Source organism: Equus quagga, chromosome 6 (assembly GCF_021613505.1).
Source record: "Equus quagga isolate Etosha38 chromosome 6, UCLA_HA_Equagga_1.0, whole genome shotgun sequence".
In the NCBI taxonomy this organism is placed as follows: domain Eukaryota; kingdom Metazoa; phylum Chordata; class Mammalia; order Perissodactyla; family Equidae; genus Equus; species Equus quagga.
Genome location: NC_060272.1, coordinates 2,339,312 through 2,356,664, shown reverse-complemented (window position 1 = coordinate 2,356,664; position 17,353 = coordinate 2,339,312). Strand labels below are relative to the sequence as shown.

General features: G+C 55.2%; 1 protein-coding gene and 1 long non-coding RNA gene across 3 annotated transcripts in view; one reads left to right on the top strand and one right to left on the bottom strand.

Annotated features, from left to right (window-relative positions):
* The window catches only part of GRTP1 (growth hormone regulated TBC protein 1), a 27,337-nt gene extending 16,281 nt beyond the window's left edge, over positions 1-11,056 (bottom strand). Inside the window, exons 1-3 of one of the 2 annotated variants that reach the window (XM_046664436.1) lie at positions 10,887-11,056; positions 10,292-10,443; positions 2,437-2,595 (exon numbers count right to left, since the gene is read on the bottom strand). In XM_046664436.1, coding sequence (XP_046520392.1) covers positions 2,437-2,595; positions 10,292-10,443; positions 10,887-10,933 — 358 coding nt within the window. In that variant the 5' untranslated portion in view covers positions 10,934-11,056. The remainder of the gene's footprint in view (positions 1-2,436; positions 2,596-10,291; positions 10,444-10,886) is intronic. The other variant, XM_046664435.1, reaches the window with a different exon arrangement.
* LOC124241004 (uncharacterized) lies at positions 9,360-17,353 on the top strand. The gene is made up of 3 exons (XR_006889076.1): positions 9,360-9,897; positions 11,912-13,487; positions 14,371-17,353. It is a non-coding gene; the product is annotated as an uncharacterized LOC124241004 (long non-coding RNA).

Sequence of the window (17,353 nt, the reverse complement as noted above, 5' to 3'; positions counted from 1 at the left end):
TCCGATGATGGAAAACCTAAGGAGGCAGCACATGCTGAGACGCCCTTTCAGAGGCAAACAGACAAACCGGAAACTAGGCCCCAAACAGACCAGCACTGCCGTCTGTCTGCAGGCTTCCCTGACCAGCCTCTTCCTCCTCGTCGGACACCCACTTTGTCCGGCCGTCCCCGCCCGACTGGCCGGCCAAGCCATTCTGCACGATGCTGGACGAGCTCGCCAGGACAGACTCCCGCCTGGCACTGAGCTCACACCTGACCATTTACCGCTGCATTTTGTATGTGACCCCTGCAGACAGGTGGGAGGGCAGAGGGTGTGTGTCAACGGAAACAATGACATCTTCACTGATTCTAAAGGTCCTCCTTAGTGTTGTGTGTGTGACTGTGCTGCCTACAATGACTGAAATGGACAGGGACCCACCACGTCTGCACCCATGTGGACCTCAAGAGGGGACACCCCCACGAGCTCTCCGTCGTGCTCTAAGGTGAGCACGCCCGGGCTCTCCCCTCTCTGCCTACAGAGATCCAACCGCTCTTCTCGCACTGACGTCTACACAGCTGCTGGAAAATTCTCTTCCCAGCCTCTGGCCCCACCCTTATCTTTGCTTATAAAAAACTAGATCTGAGCAAAATAGTAAGCTTAGTGCCTCAGAGCACATTATTTTTCATTGTATTTCTTTTACAAAAATTTTTTTTCTCTGGAATTCTAAATGTTCCAAAAACTGAAATCAATCAGGAGGAAATGAGAGTGTTTTTCACTAATTCAGACTAGAGTGATCAGCCCTGCTCGTTCCTAGGTGATATCTCTTATTATGAGAGGCTTCTCAGTATATTTTCACGTCTCTCCACGCCCCCCTTCTTCCCGTCGTGGAGGGAGAGGCAGACAGGATGTGCTGTCTGTGGTTGCATGGCACGAAGCACCCACGCCACCATGCCTGTAAAACAATGTAGCCAGAGTCCTCAAAAAAACAGGCGTAGGATCACCATGTGGTCCAGCACTTCCACCTCTGGGTCTATCCCCAAAAGAACGGAAAGCAGAGCAGCATTCTTCACAACAGCCAAAAGTGGGAAGCAACCCCAGCATCCAGCCACGGCTGGCTGGATAAACAAAATTCGGTCCGTGCACACAACGGAATATTACTCAGCCTTAAACGGGAAGGAAATTCTCTCACCCGCCACAACACGGATGGACCTTGAGGACCTTATGCTGAGTGAAATAACCCCCTCACAAAAGGACAAATGCTGTGTGATTCCACTCACGAGGGACACAGAGCCCTCAAATTCATGGAGACAGAAGTAGATGATGGTGCAGGGGCCGAGGTGGGGGGAGGTGGAGGGAATTTAATGGGGACAGAGTTTCAGTTTTGAAAGATAAAATGGTGAATGTTATGTACATTTTACCATAATAAAAAATATTTACCCAAAAACGCTGGCACTAAACAGGGCCTTTAAAGTCATTTTCAGACACACAGCAGCATTCTGTTGCAGTTCACGGGCTTGGCCTCCCTTGGTGCTAGGTCTCGTCCCAGCCTGAATCAGCATTCCTGGCCCCTAGAGCGGCGCCCCAGGCTGGGCCTGCAGCTTCTGTTCCGAGACCTCTAGCCGTGCCTGCTGTGTGTCAGGATGCAGGCGGCGGCTGAGCGGCCCCAGCTCTCCCCACCGGCTCCAGCCCTGGGGATAGGAGACCCTAGGGGCTGCCATCAAGGGCTGAAGTCCCCTCTTCCTTATGTTGGGGGCAGACCACTCTCACTGCCACAAGCCAGTCCAACCTCTCAGAACTTAAGTAATTTTTTTTAATTAAGCATTTTTTGTTTAAATTTGCATTTCTCAGAAACTGTGAAAAGCAGAAGGGCAGAAGTGTTTCCTAAAAATCTAATTATTCAGTTTAGGTTAAACATTTCTTTGAGCACTTGGAACTGTAAGAGCCGTGAGCCTATGTGACAGCTGAGGAAGCTGGAAGGAACAGAAGCCAAAGCCCCATTCAGCACCTCCAGACGACAGCTAGAGCTCGACACAAAGAGGACCCCGGGTGAGGCTTTACGACACGCGAGCATCTGTAAGTCAACGCGGGTCACCACCAGGTGACGTCCGGCAGGGGGACGGCTCACTCGGCGGCCTCCTCGCCGACCTGGAGGGATTCTCCACGGAAGAAACCGGTCTTTCTACGACCATTTTCCTTACTGGCTAACTAGGTGCTCAGATGTTTGCTGAGTGAATTACAAACATCATTCTCCCCTCAGGAGTTACTTAAGCTCCGATTTTCCTTTGAGAAAAATATAACTTCAAATTGAAATCAGTTGATGCACCTTTAACAAAGAAAGTTTCTCCACCAACATCGCGACCTTAAAGACGGGGTATACACACAGTTCCCCCATCGGGGGCCCCCACTCCCAGCCTCCCGCCTCGGCCACCATCACCCGAGGGGCAGACGCTGCATCACCTGTCCTGATGGCCTCCTCCAGGCTGTCGTTTCTCTGTCCCTGGAGAAGCCGGTGGTAGTAACCGGGGTTGCGGTCCATTTGGGCCTGGGCTCCACTCACCCCCATCCAGACGCGGGCCCGGTGCTCGAGGGGAACACCCTTCCGGATATAGCGCTTCACTGAAATGGAGAGAGGGGCGGCTCAGAGGCTGGGCAAGCCTCTCCTGAGGTCAACAGCCTCGGGCAGGGCCCTCTGAGCAGACGGCACCAATTTCAACGCTTCTAGCTCTCCCCACTTCTCTCCCTAAACAAAACATGAAAAAGATGCAAAACATCACACATCTCCACCAAAACTGGTACATACACTCATCACAGAATTCTCTCCCAGAGGAACACAGACGGGCAGGCTCCAATAACCCCCGGTACTCCACCTCGCTGTCAGCACGCAGAGCTGACGCACTGGGGCTGCAAGGCTCACCCTCTGGTCCTCCCTGGCCACCAGCCCCACCAACCGTGCAAGATGCGGCGGACAGGACAATGGGTTGGCCACAGCCCGGCCTCAGGCTTCTGGTCTGCAGGGACTCGACCAGGAACACTCACTGTGGCCCAGGGTTCGAAGAGCGCAGCTGGTGACCGCACAGACACTGCACATGGGAGGGACAGAAGCCACCCCGAGTGAAGGGACACGGAGCAGGAAGAGACCTCAGGGGCCGGGGGAGCCGCGGCGGCACAGTGACGGCTGGAGGGACAGACCCGGAGGCCCTCGCATACCAGGCTCAGGCTTGGGTGCGTGGTCCTGCCCTGGAGGTGACAGGGCAACCACAGGGCCCAAGGTCCTGGGGGTTCTGGAAAGCTCTCTGCAGCTACGTGGAGCATGGACTAATGGGGAGAGACCAGCGAGTGTCGGCCGTGGGGCCTGCGGGACACACATGGCTGGGAGCAGGTGGCGTTAGTGCAGGTGTCCTTGTCCTGTTCTGAGGCTCATCTCTGTAACTGGGGGGTACTTTTATTGACAATAAATATGTGAGAGGCAATCAGTGATGTTCTAACGACCACAGAAACATAGGAAAAGAAGCCAAAACCACGTGTTTCCTCCATTGATCACTGTCCCGTCGCTTCCCAGGCAGAGGGGACAGATCTGTGAGACGGACCTTCCAGCCCCTTTGGTCAGCCTGGGGCCGGCCATATGCTCTCAGTGACCTCGACTTAACCTCAGAACAGCTCATTTTCAAAGCAAATATTCAAAGCTTTGTTGTTTTCCTTGGATGTTATATTATAAATGCCATTATTTTAAAAGAAACCACACTTTAGGAAAAAATAAAAGCGCATGCAATTAGTGAAATTCCACCAGCTGCCGTAAAAAGAAAAAAATCAGAGGCGCCAGCTGCATTTAACAGAAAAAACTACAGGAATAACATTATAGGTTACAGTAGAGAAAAGCAGTATCCACAAAACCTTATCAACTGGAATTCCAAGGCCACCCAGAACCGACAGCCATCGACGTTCCTGACACCTCAAAGCGTAAGCCTGGAGGCCTCGTGGAGCACGAGCTGCCCCCCCCCCCCCCCGGGAAGGGCAGGTGGGGCAGCAGGAGCCCAGCACGCACCCGCAGATGACGCAGGCGTGACAAGGGACAACGGGAGGAGGAGGTAACAGACTCCAGCACCGTCCGCCAAAGTCAAGGAAAATCAAGAAACCCTCTCTGCCATTCAGAAGCTCATCAGAGGGTCACCTCGTGGCAAGAACATCTCCGTACCTGGTCTATTCATACTGTTATGAGAACAAGAAAGCATAAGCTTTGTTTTATTTTTACATTTACCGAAAACACTCATTATTCAGCCCACCTTCACACCGACTTGGTATGACTTACGCTGAAGTCTGGCTGCAGGTCTCATGACCCCTCAGGGGGCAATGTGACCAGGAACAACCCAAATGAGTCCTTAATCCTCGTCTGCTGAACAGCAGCGGGCAGATCAGTCCCGACTCGGGCGGGGATCATCCCAGCTTAGACGGCCGCAGACGAAGGTCACGAAAACATCAAAGGAACCTCTAGATACTGACAACAAGCCACTGAAGTAAAAGACTGAAAATAGTCTCATTTACAATAGCACCAGAAATAAAAGGAGCAACACTTAGATGCAAATCTGACGAAAGAGCTGCAGGATCTGAAGGCCGAGCGTTAGGAAAGAACTCAAAGACCCAGGTAAGCAGAGAGAGACCACAAGCACCGCGGGCACGGGCTGGAAGACTCAGTGGCGTTAAGATGTCAGTTCTTCCCAAATTGAGACAGAAGCTCAAGGCAATTCCTATTAATGTTCCAGGAAAAATAAGTTCATAATGACAAGCTGATTCTAAAATTTATGCGGAAAGGCAAAGAAAACGGAAGAACCAGAAGAATTGTGAAAAGAAACTGGAGAAATTGGAGTAACACTCTGACTTTAGGGCTCAGACTTCGAGTGAGCACGACAGTGTGGCACTGGTGAAAAAATACACACAGAGATTAATGGAATGTAAGAAAAAATCCAGAAACAGACCCACACAAACAGAATCAACTGCTTTTTGATAAGGTTACAAAGGAAATTCAACGCAGACAGAACAGTCTTTCCAACAAAGAATGGCCAAAATAAAAAATACCCAAAATACGAAGTGCTGGCAAGAATGTGGACACTAGGACTCTCACCCATTGCCGGTGGGAAGGCGAAATTGGGCAGCCGCTGTGAAAACAGTTTGCAGTTTCTCACAAGTTGAATATACAGTCACCGTATGGCCCAGCAACCCCACTCCTAGGTATTTACCCAAGAGAAAGGCAAGCGTACGTCCACACACAACCCACGTGTGAAAGCTTATAATGTTGGCTCTCCACATCCCAAATGTCCCTTTGGCTGATGAACAGATGAAGAAGTCTGCGGGGCCGGCCTGTGGCCGAGTGGTTAAGTTCACGTGCTCTGCTCCAGCGGCCCACGGTTCTGCCGGTTTGGGTCCTGGGCACGGACATGGCACTGCTCGTCAGCCCATGCTGAGGCGGTGTCTGACATAGCAGAGCCAGAAGGACCTACAGCCTACCGGGGGGTTTGGGGAGAAGAAGGGCAAAAAGAAGATTGACAACAGATGTTAGCTCAGGACCAATCCTTGAAAAAGAAAACCTGTAGTGCGCCGTACAACGAAGGGCTCCTCAGCAACGAGGAAGGGACTGCCGATGCTCCAAGGATCACAGGTGCATCTCAGAATGCTATGTTAAGTGAAAGAAGCTGGACTCAAAAGGCTCCGAGCTGGGTGGTCTCATCTGTGCGGCATCCCGGGGCCTGCCGGACTACAGGAAGGAGGAGAGGTCAGCAGAGCAGCAGGAGGGCACCCTGAGGGGAGGGGCTGCTCCGGGGCCCGCCTGTGGCGGGGGCGTGCGGCTCTCGGCGCTTGTCTGAACCCACAGAACTGTATGCCCTTGAGAGTGAACCGCACAGTAAATCAAAAGCAATCATTTAAAAACATCAAGCCAAAAAGTGCAAGTGGTCAACCTCACTCTGGAGTCAGACTCAGCTCTGCGGCAACGTGCCAGGGCAGAGCCTGAACAGGCCTCGCCCGGGTCCCTCGCCTGTGGAACGGAGACAACGCCCTGGGCCAGGTGCCCGAGGCACAGCCAGGGCTCAGGGACCCTCAGCCGGGTCAGCAACACCCAGAAGTTTCAGAGAACAAAGGCTTCTGCTACTTGTGGCTGTTCCTTACCTGAATTTACAGTTTCTTTAGAAGAGAATGAATATATTGACGTGTCCTCAGAGACTGACACTTTCCCCGGGGCTGGGCGACCCCACAGACCATCACTAACGTTTGCAGAAGCATAAAACATAAAGGAAAAGAGTTGGGAAATTTGTTAAAAAGAGGCGGGACTCCAGAGAATTACCTTCCAAGTGTCTGCCCCAACAAGGTGAAGCAAATCCCCAGGTTTTTTTTGGCAATTGTCCTTGAAAATATGTTTTTGCAGTTTTATCCTAACATAGATGGTGCTAATATCCGAACCCACAATGAAGGAGACGAGAAGCAGCACACGGCCACGGAGCTTTTCCCTTTCGAAGTCCCTTCACCAGGATGGGAAACAAAGAGGGACGAGGAGCCAGGGCGGCGTGGGACTGCGTCTGTCGAACCTCGTCCCTCAGGTTGAGAGAGAAAGAGTACATTGTGTTAAGGGCTTCTGGTGGATATTCGCTTCGGACAAAGAAAAAGAAAAACATTCATTGTATCCACAAATATCGTGATCAATACATTATAGCTGTCATCTGAAGACGTGCCGAATGCCAAGATCTGTAGATAATTGTGCTACTTGAGACATTAAGACGGGACAGATGAAAGTCCTTCTAAAAAAGATAAAAGACACAGTAGAACCAAAAAAGCAAGATTTGGTTAAAGAACAGGACCGAGGGAGTCTGCCAGGTGTGCTCGCTGAAATTCAAGGATGGGCTTCCAACACTGAGCTCCCTGCCTATTAACGTCCACGCTGCGGGCCCAGCATCCCTTACACGTCGTCGCTTCCCTGGCGTGTCACAGACCTGACTACACTGCCATCAGCCTAGAACATCTGGTAGGAAAAACCTGGATTCCCACTTCTGGGACACCTCGTCCTCCCCTGTTTAGGCCTGAGGCTCTCGTGGAGCGTCGCCAGTGCTAACAGGACCCCTGACCGTCAGGCCCAGGAACCACGGCAAGTTTCAGTGGTGACACCCTGGGTCACAGAACCACAGGAGCCACACGCTTCTCGCTGGATGAATTTGAGTCCTCGTGCCCTGAAAGAACATGGGTCACTACTCACCTGGACGCTGAACCCCCATCCCCCAGGCTGAAGGCTTTCTCGGAATCAAATATATTTGCTCCCAAAACTGTTATGCCAATTATACAGGCGACCACAATCACACAGCTTAGAGAACATTATATAAGTCAAAGAAATACCAAAGCAAAAAAGAACTGTCATTTCAATAAAAACCAAGTTAAATTTTTAGAAGAGCTGATAGAGATAGGTGCCTGAAAAAACCAACAACAAACAAAACCTTCAAGTCAGGCATAGATAACCGCCAAGACGGGAGCAGAAAAGCTGGGAGGATTCTGCATTCAGGTTGCTTTTATTCCTACTCTACTTGGAGAAACCCCATACTGGAAAATAGAGACAATGCATTGATGGTGGTTCCTGCAGGAAAGATACAGGATTTAAATCAGCGGACCGACCCTATTCAGAAAAAAGGAGACGAAAGGACAGAACCACACAACAAAATCAAAGAGGGCAGAACAAAGGTGCCTTGAGTTCAGGTCAAAGCAGAAGCTTTACGCACATCTCGTAGTGACTCTCTGTTTTAACCGACCTCTGGTTAGCAGGCCAGAGGTAGCCACGCTGGGCAGGAGGCCATCCCCTGCATTAAGAGCAAACTGCAGACCCGTGGGTGCATGTGTACACGTGTGAGTGCGTGTGTGTGCACACTCTGCTCCCGGGGGAGACGTGAGGACAGTCACCAGCGGGCACCTCTGCCGGAGACTGGGGTGCGGGCAGGAGAGAACTCAACGGCACTCACGTCTTTCAGCATGATTAAGATGTTTTACCACGTGCATAAACTGTGTTTATTTTCATATACCTGTATTAACTTTTCAAACAATAAGACCCAGGCAACTTTTAAGAATAAATCAAAAGGGAAAAATAAAGGCAGATGTGCTGCTGGAAACACGTTCACACAGAGGCAACGCGGGGACAGACACCGGCACAGGATTTCCATGGGTGCAGAGGGGACACTGGCTCCAGGGGTCTGCAGAGCAGCACAGGACGCCCTGTGAGGCCCCTGTAGCTGAGCTCATGAAACACAGTTTCGTTGTTGCTAACACTCCCCATCAGGACAGCCTGGAGGAGGGAGCTCGGTCAAGGGAGAGGCCGGTGTTGGCGTCCAGTGTGGATGGACAGCCTCCCTCAGCTCTGCCTGCCTGCCAAGCAGCCAGTTTCAGGTCAGCCTGCCTCCACCCAGCCCTCCTTCAATGTCACTATCTCCTGGGCACCTGCTGTGCGTCAGGGGCACTCTGCGCCCTATTCACTAGCCCCTTTAAAGGCAAAAATTGATTGTCACCCCCTTGTTTAAAAACCCTTTTACAGCTGGCTGCTCTTGGCCTGGTCATGTGATGTGGCCCACCTGTGGCCCGGGACAGGGTCCTGCCCCATCTCCGGTCTGACCACCCACAGCCCTCATACTCTGCTCACACAGCTCCAGCCTGTGCAGCTGACCCCCAGCCTCACCCCTTAATTGTCATTAATGCCCTATTTCAAGAAGGGTTGACATGGCCCTCTGCCCCAATGATCTGAGTCCCCTCAGCTCCCGGGCACATTCCTGCCAAGGTCCTCACTACCTGCCCCATAGGCACTGTTGTCTGTCTGTCTGCAGGGTGGGGAACGGTGCAGGCAAACACTCCACTTGTTCACATAACAAACACCGAGGCCATCACCCCTGTCAACAAAAATAATCCATAACCAATCTATAAATGAAAATTTGGGTGAGTTTATTCTGAACTGAAATCTGAGGACCATGGCCTGGGGCCTTTCTTCCCAAAGGAAGAAAGGGCACCAAGGAAGTGAGGTATACAGAGTGGTTATATACCCCCATACAGGACGTTTCACATGTGATTGAAATGTCCCTCCCACAATAGTCACAAGATTGCCCTGTCGGCACAGCACTTGATGGACACAGCAGGTAGTGGGTCTGCTATCTTGGTGGGCGTAGCAGGAGGCAAGTCTATTGTCTTGAGCTGGGAGGTCACAGGTGAGCGCAGCAATCAGTTCCTAGCCTAAGGAAAGATGCTTAATCCTTAAGGAAATGCCAACGTCGGAGGGAGAGGGAAGTTGCACCTTTATCTCAAGGGCCTTTTGCTTTTGTCATAGGCAATATCTAAAGCAGATATACAATGCATGCTCAACAGCCACGGTCAGGCCCTTTTGGAAAGACAAGGTCAGGCCGAATTAGGTTTATACCAAATGGCTTCCTCATATTCTCCAATATATCCTATTGCTTGCCATTTTTATTTGTCACCCCGAGGCCCTGCCATGGGGAGGGATCCTGGATCCCAGCGGGGGAAACCTGATGAACTAGTAAGATCCGCACTGCGCTCAACGGTGAGGAGGAGGAGGAAACCAGCAGGAGAGCAGGACGGGCGTGGATGCCTGTGTGCTGTGACCTGCCATGCCAGACGAGCACACAGGCCTCAGGGAGGTGGCATGGAGTCAAGACTTAGCCAGGGAGGGAGGGGCTGGGGCAGGAAGGAGAGGGGTCCAGGAAGGACGCTGGCTTTTGCTCTGAGGGATGCAGGGAAGGCTTGGTCACAGGTTGGACGAGGGGAGGGTCCCGACCCAGCTCGCTTGGAGGAGCACAAAATCAGTTTTCTTCTGGAAAGAAGGCCGTGGTCCCCATTCCTATCTGGCAAGCAGGCCCCGTGTCAAAGGGAAGAAATGACGCCCTCTACCTTCAAAGGGTGAGTTCTAGCTGAGTTCAAAGCTTCCAGCCTCAACTGTGAGCCTGGTAACCTCTGGGTCCCTGGCACCGCCCCACGGATACCCTGGCCAGGCTCAGGGCAGCCTCCCAGGTAAAGGGTCTAAGGACTGGAACCTCCCTCCTCCCTGGAGTCTACCGGGCCCTGGGTTATCCCCTCATCCCCTCTCCCCTGACCCCCTCTTTCCCGGACCCCTCTCCCTTGTGGATTTCACTCCTCCCTGGACCCCCCCCCTCCCTTCAGTATCTCCCTCCTCCCCAGACGCCCCTCCCCTGCCCTCAGTATCTCCCTTCCCCCAGACCCCCTCCTGCCAGGCGCATTTGCCAGGCGCAGGGCTTGTTTGCTGAGGGCGGGGTGGATGGAGCTCGGAACTCACCTGTCATACTTTTCTGCACTCTACCACTTCCCTTTAGAAGTTTAGACCATTTTATTGCTCTTCGAGTGAGGATCACCAGATAGGTGGAAAAAAATTCTTCATAAGCTGCATAATCAAAGTCTTCAGGCCTTTCAAACCCATATGGATCAATCCTACAATAGGAGAAGAAAAGCCCCAGAATAAAGTCCCCTGTAAGCACGTGCGACCTGTGGCTCAGAGCGCCCGGCCCGCGGGTCCTGCTCGGTCCGGCCCAGTCCGCCAGTCCTGCCCCGCCCCAGGGTCCTGCCCCCGGGTCCCCCTGCCCGGCTCTTTCCCCAGCCCTGCTCTGTCCCCTGGGTCCTGCCCCCGGGTCCCCCCGGGGAGGAGGCGGTGAACCAGCGTGGGGGGCTGCGGCCTGTTGGGAACCGTCACCGGCCCCGCGAGAAGCGCGCCCGGTGCCTCCTCTGGCACAGAAGAAGACCCGGGACGCGCGCGGCGGGGGCGGCCGCCAGCCCGGCGACGCGCAGGCGCCGGCACCCCCCAACCTGCATCCCCCCTAATCCCCAAACCGCACCCCGAGGCCGGCTGAGGGGCGACCCGGCCCCTGCGCGCCCACCTGGGGACGCGGTCCCGCGCAGCCTGCGCGCGCTCTGAGGGCTCCATGCCGGGAGGAGGGGCGCCCCGAGCCGCCGGGACCGAGGGGCCCAGGCCGGGGGTCAAGTCCGTCTCCCCGGACCGCGGGCCGCTGGAGTCCTTCCGCCGGGCGGCGGGCGCCCGGAGGGGAGGGGGAGGGGAAGGGGTGGTGCTGGAGGAGGGAGGGAGGGGGGAGGAGAGAGCAGGGAGGGGGAAGGGAGGGGGGAGGGAGGGGCGAGGAAGGAGGGGCGACGAGAGGAGGGGAGGGACCCTGGAGGACCGAGTGGGGAGGCGTAGGCGGGGCTGCACCTGCTCCTCCGGCCCCTGACCAGCGCGGCGTCCCGAGCTCCGGGAGAGGCCACGAGGGCGGAGCGCGGGACTGGGGGTGGAGGGGGCCCTGGAGCCAGGGGATCGGGGCCTGGGGGGACTCGGGGGGGGCCCAAGGGCAGATGGGGGACCCTGGAAACAAAGTGGGGGACCCCGGGGCCTGGATGTGGGCCCGAGGAACAAAATGGGAGACCCGGGGGCGGGATGGGAGGAGATCCGGGGACGGGATTGGGGGTGCGCGGCTGATCCCCCCCAGGTCACACGGTCCAGAGCTAAGGTTGGAGGAAATAGATCGTTTGCATTCTTCCACGATTCCTTCAAACCTCGGTACCCAGCAGGTCCAAAGGCCAGAGTTCTGACCCATGACCCCTATTTTTATTCGTATTACGCAGTAAAAGAGCAAGTCTCGTTTTTTATTTGCTCTTCGTCAGACCTGAGAACCACACAGATTAGATGATGGTCCCCCTGCGCCCACGACGGAGCCTGCCCTTGCTTCCTGCCTGCCCAGACCAGAGCCGGCTCTCCAGCCAGCCGGGCCTTGGAAGCCTGCAGGCCGGCCAGGGGCGCGGGACGCGGCTGCTGCCCCTGCAGATGGTCGGGGGCGGGGGGGGGGCCGCCCCGGAGCACGGCCATCTGCGCTGACTGGGGGCTAGCAGCTCAGGCATCTCCTCCTCCTCGTAGGCGAAGGCGGCAGGGGCGGACCCGACTCCTCCCTGGCTCATCCGAGCGCTTCTGTTCGGGATCCTGGGAGCCTGAGTCAGCCAGGCCCTCCGGCTGCCGAGCAGCAGTGTGACCCCGCAGTTCTGTGCGCCTCTGCCTGGGACGGGCAGCCTCCCCCTGTTCCAGGGCAGCCCTGGGCTCCGACTGTCTCCGCTGGTCCCTATTCACCTTACACTACCCTGAGATTTCAAGATGTGGCATGAAAACCATGTCTGAACTGCTGTTCATATCTGGGAGGCCATCGAACATTTGCCAAAACTGAGGGTTTTGAGTTTGCTTTGGAAATGTGGTGAGGTAACAGGGGATATAAGATTCATGGTACTTTCTAGCCTCAGCCCTCCACTTCCCAAGGGTCCTTTTTTAAAGATGGGTTCAGAACAGCAGGCAAATCACATGACCTGTGCCCTGGAGCCCACTTCTAGAAGAAGGTCTTTCTGGGACTCCAGATGCACTCTCGCATGAAAAGTGCCTGTGAGCCATGGCCGGATGTGGGAGAAATAATGTTATCAGCATTCTCGGAAAGCACCAGGGCTTTTGTGAACACACATGGGCACCAAACGTTGGTTTTCAGGAATGTTCCATCCGACGCCTAACAAGGAGCCTGGAAGGTGATTTGTGGAGCCACTGCCCCTGAACTGGGGGTGACTGTCTGTCTGTTTTCACGCTTATCCAAAGCCTGGAAGACTAGAAATTTGGTGCTCAGCTCAGCATAACCCCAAGTGCTGGCTCCACCTGTGCTGTGTGTTTGCTGGTTCTGGGAAAACTCAAGCTTTCAGCTCAGATCATAGGGTTTTGCTTTTGAAAGACGCGGTGACCCTTTCTAAGGCCCCTGATCCATGTCCCCGCCTGCTTGGCACATTCCCAGCAAGAGTGCTTCCTTCTGCAGACTCGAGCCCACAGGGAGGGTGACAGCCTCTCACCATCGTGGGGTGTCCCTGGGGCCCAGGCTGCGTCCACCTCAGCTGGGTCTTACAGAAGGGAGCAAGCACATAGCCTCCAGGCTCTCCCGGGCCCCTCGCTCCGTCCCTCTCTCCACCCTGCATGGGGCTGCCACCAGGTGAAGCAGCTGACCCCTGAACCTCCTCCCCCCGGCCTTTCTTTGGGGCCCAAACCCCATTTCCCACTTCCTGCCGCCATTTCTGCGAGCAGGTTCTACTCTCCTGGCCCCACTTCTGTGCTCAGCTTCTTTCACCCCCAAAACTCCCCGGCTTCCAGCCCTGTTAGCACAGCTCCACCGTGTCCCGCCGGCCTGTCGTGCGGTCACTCTCGCTGCTCAAGCCCTGCCCTTCTCCTGGTGGCCACAGGACTCCTCTTCCCTCCCACCGCCACCTCACAGCCGCCTGGAAGAGCAGCGCTGTTCCTGTCGCTCCGATGCCCCGACGTCCGTGCACTTGGGTTGAGTGTGATGGCTGACTCTGGCCAAGTATGTCTTGGGGCCAGATGAAACTTGAATGGAAACAAGCTGGACAAGAGCAGAGCCTCCCTCTAGGAAGAGAGGAAGGACAGATCCAGAGAGAGAAAGACCCAGGCCTGGCAGGTGAGGATGGTTCCTGGCCGGAGGGCGGTGAAGCGAGAAAGCCCTTGGGTGGTTGAAGGGCTGCTGTCCCCACCCCCCAGCATCTGCCCGAGCTCCTCACTTAGGAATAGGAGATATCGGGACCGCTGTATCCTCAGAGCACCGCTCCCCCTGCCCCAAATACCCAGGGCCCCGAGTGTCCTGGGCACCTTCGCTGGCCGGATGCCCTTTCCTCAAAGCTGGCCACCGTGATTGTCCACAGCGGGCAGCGCACATCCTGAGGAAGGAAACCTAAGTGTGCACACGCCCCCCAGGAACGAGCATAGAGCCAGCCCTCCTGCAAGGCTGTGTGATGAACCCGCTTTTAGCACTAAAGCTCCCAGGCACCGCGGGGGCCGCTGTCGTCCACTGTGTGAGAAGACCACACAGGGGACCACTGCTTGCCTGGGGAGGCCACAGTGAGAGGCCTGAGGGTCTCTAGGCCACCCCAGCCCCGCCTGAGGCCCCACCCCAGGACGCCCTCTTCCTGCAGCCCTCCCCATTCTCAGGCTCGACTGTATGCACTGCTGCTGTTCGAAGGTTAGAAGTGCTCTCAGAGGTTATAAGCAAGGGATTAAGGAACTGGGTTGGGGGCACAAACATGACCAGTGTGGGGAGACCATGAGGTTTCCAGTGACCCCACAAAATGCCCACATCCCGAATCAGATGTGATGCGGGAGGCATGGCTCTGAGGGCGGAGCCATCAAACAACTGTCTCTCCCACCTGGCCCGCCCTTGCCCTCGTCTTTGCCCTGTGGCCCAGGCCGGGCACTGGTGAAATCATTGTGCAGGGCCCTCAGGCGACGACCGGAAATGTCCAAGACACACCGGCCACATGGCCGCCTTACGTGGGCCTTTTCCTTAGGAAAAGCCACCTTCTGCAAGAGGGCCGTGGCCAGCACCTGGGGCCCGGAGGCCGTGCGGGTTCCAGCCTCAGCTCAGGGTTCCTGGATGGGACCTGGCTGGGTCCCGGCGCCTCCCGCACAGGACTCGAGGAGAAGCCCTGAGGCTCGCTGACGCAGGACCGCGCTCAGTGGACCCCGGCTGTTCCGTGTTCCTGCTTGGACTCAGGCGCCTCAGGCGCATTTTCCTCTGCGAGGAGGCCCCGCGCCCACGTGTGCTGCAGGCAGTCACTTCAGAGTCTTTCTTCTGTGAAGACCTTTAAAGAAGAAAAACAGGCTTAGGGAGGTGGCGGGTCCAAAGTCTCCCTGCTCCGGGAGGGAGATTGCCCTGGAGGGACTCAGGCTGCCGCGAGCGCTGTGCACAGGGCGTGGTGACACAGCGAGGGGACGCCTCGGTGAAGCCCCTAAATCAGGCTTCGGCTTGTTTTGCCTCCAGTCCCTGCAACGCAGAGTTGGAGCGTCCGGTGTTTTATAGGCTCTGGGCGTTGCGAGAGGCTTATGATTTGCTTCTGGAGACAACGTTATAGGAGCGTCACCCATAAGCAAGTTTTACTTTTATAATAGATGAAAGTGAACAGTTTTTTTGAGGAAAAAGTATTGTGATACAACATGATGTTATGTGCAAACCCCCGTAAGTTTTCATAGGACAGACTCGATGCGGGAGGAGAGCGGGAGCGGGTACTCGTCCCCAGGCAGGTGTGGCGTTTGCTCAGAGTCTGGATGGACAGTGAGGGGTGGACGGGGAGGGGCGGGCGGGGGCGGCCTGTGCTGCAGAGAGCTGGGAAGAGGCTCTGCCTGCCTGGCACCACCGACAGCCGACAGCCGAGCTAGGAGCACAGAGGTCGCAGGTTGGCGCCCCCATCTCACTGCGCCTGCCCACCCCCTTTCTCCCCTTCTCCCATTTGTAGCAGAAGCCCCAGGTTTTACAGTCATCTTGTTCAGCTCCGGCCACTGTAAGAGTCCCGGCCTGAGTGGCTTAGACAACAGACACCTGTGGTCTCCCGTCCTGGAGGCTGGACGTCCAAGGTCAAGGTGTCACAGGGCTGGTTCCTCCCTCCTTGGCTTGTGGACGCCGCTTCGTCCCATGTCCTCACGTGGTCGTCCCTCTGTGCGTGTCCTCATCTCCTCTTCTTATAGGGGCTCCAGTCATACGGGATCAGGGCCCACCCCAGTGACCTCATTTTGACTTAATCACCTCTTTAAAGGCCCAGCTCCAAATGCAGTCACATTCAGAAATAGTTCCACTGTTGAAAAATAGCTACCCTCTCAACTTTGGAGCTTAGGAGCAATGACAACAAGAAAAAACGTCCCAGATTCATGACATGAAAGTTACACATCCAGAGAGACCTGCTTCCTACACCTGAACTGGGGCGCTCAGATCCAGCAAACACACACGCACCCGGGACACCCAGCCCCCGACACACTCACACTGACGGCGTGTTCGAATGCGTCTGTGCTTCACACCGACGGGTGTTTTGTATTTCGGCTGCCACTCCTATCCCGAAAGCTTATAGAAACTGGCAACCCAGATTTCTTTAAACGAGAGGTAGGGAGATCTTTGTTCCTGGAGAACTTTTCTTAGAGTCTGTCCGGGAGGAACCACAATAACATCCTTTGTTCCCGGCTTTTCCCTGTGGCATCTTCTAACAGCCTGGGCCCTGCCCTGCCTCTGTGACCCTCGCAGTTGACAGCGCCCTTCACCTTAGATGGTCCTACTTGACCCCGCCTTCAGGCACAGAGCCCTGGAGACGTACTAGGTCAGGAAAGGGGGAGTGGGCCCCCAAAGCCGGCCGGAAACAGCCACTGTTTTGAATATATTGCATATCCAATATAAGTCTGTGTTGAATATAAATATCACCAGTCTGCACTAGGAAACCCATCTTTAGAATGTTAACTTTAAAATAAATACTCAAAGCTGAAGTTCGGGCCGTGTCAAAATTGTATTCAAACCCAGAGCACAAACTTCTAAGGTTTCTGTCTTCAGTCAGTCAGTCAACCAAATTTATTCAAGATTACTGTGCTTACTGTCGGGGTAAATGCAAAACTAACAGATAAATTTTCATTCAAAATTTTCCCTAGAAGTTTTTCCTAGAAAGAGGGAGTGAGAACTCCCTCCTCTTGGCCAGCATTTCCTTTAGAAAACTCAACAACGTATGTGTCTCCTCCTCTTGGAGGCGTCTGTGAAGCTTCTAGAAGCTGGCCGAGCCCCTCGGCAGGTTGCATCCAGGACGGCTTCCTCGGGCCTGCAGCAAGTCTTTGAAACGTGAACGTGGAGGAGGGTCCCCTGTCTGGGGACTTGAGCCCATGAGCTTGTCTGCAAGATGCAACTTCCTCTTGTTGAAAAGACAGGAGTTTCGTTTCTCCTTTGGGTGAAGACAACTGGTGCGTACGTGTGTGTGTGTGTGTCGGGTGCCAGGACCACACAGAGGACGCGGCTCTTTCTGTCTCGCAGTCTCTTCGGGCCGCCCATGATGTGCACCCCGTTCTGGCTTAGTGCTCGTTCAGTAACAAACCCATGGAATAAAACTTGCAGCAGCAAAACCTGTGTGGAGAGGTTTCCTGGGCTGGGAGGAGAAGTGGTTGTCAATTCTGTTGCTGGGTCCCTGCGCAGGCTTGGGGATTTTTGATGCTTCCCATGGACAGGACACAGCATTGGGAGGCGCAGACTCGCGTCACCGGAGGGGGGGGGGTGGGGGCTTCAGGCTTCTGCAAGTGCAAGTGCTGAGCCGCTTTCTTCCGGAGACAGCTGCTGACCCCAGGCCTCCTCCAGCTCCCACCCCTTTTCTGAGCTCTCATACTGGGCTTTGCGACCCACGGATGAACGTTCCCTCCGAGATGCCCAGAGGGTGCCCCCAACTCAACACCGGAAGCTGAGCTCGCCTCCCCAGGCCCGCTGCTCCTCTCACGGCTCCTTGCTGCTGTGGGCTCCGCCAGTCAATCTCTGCC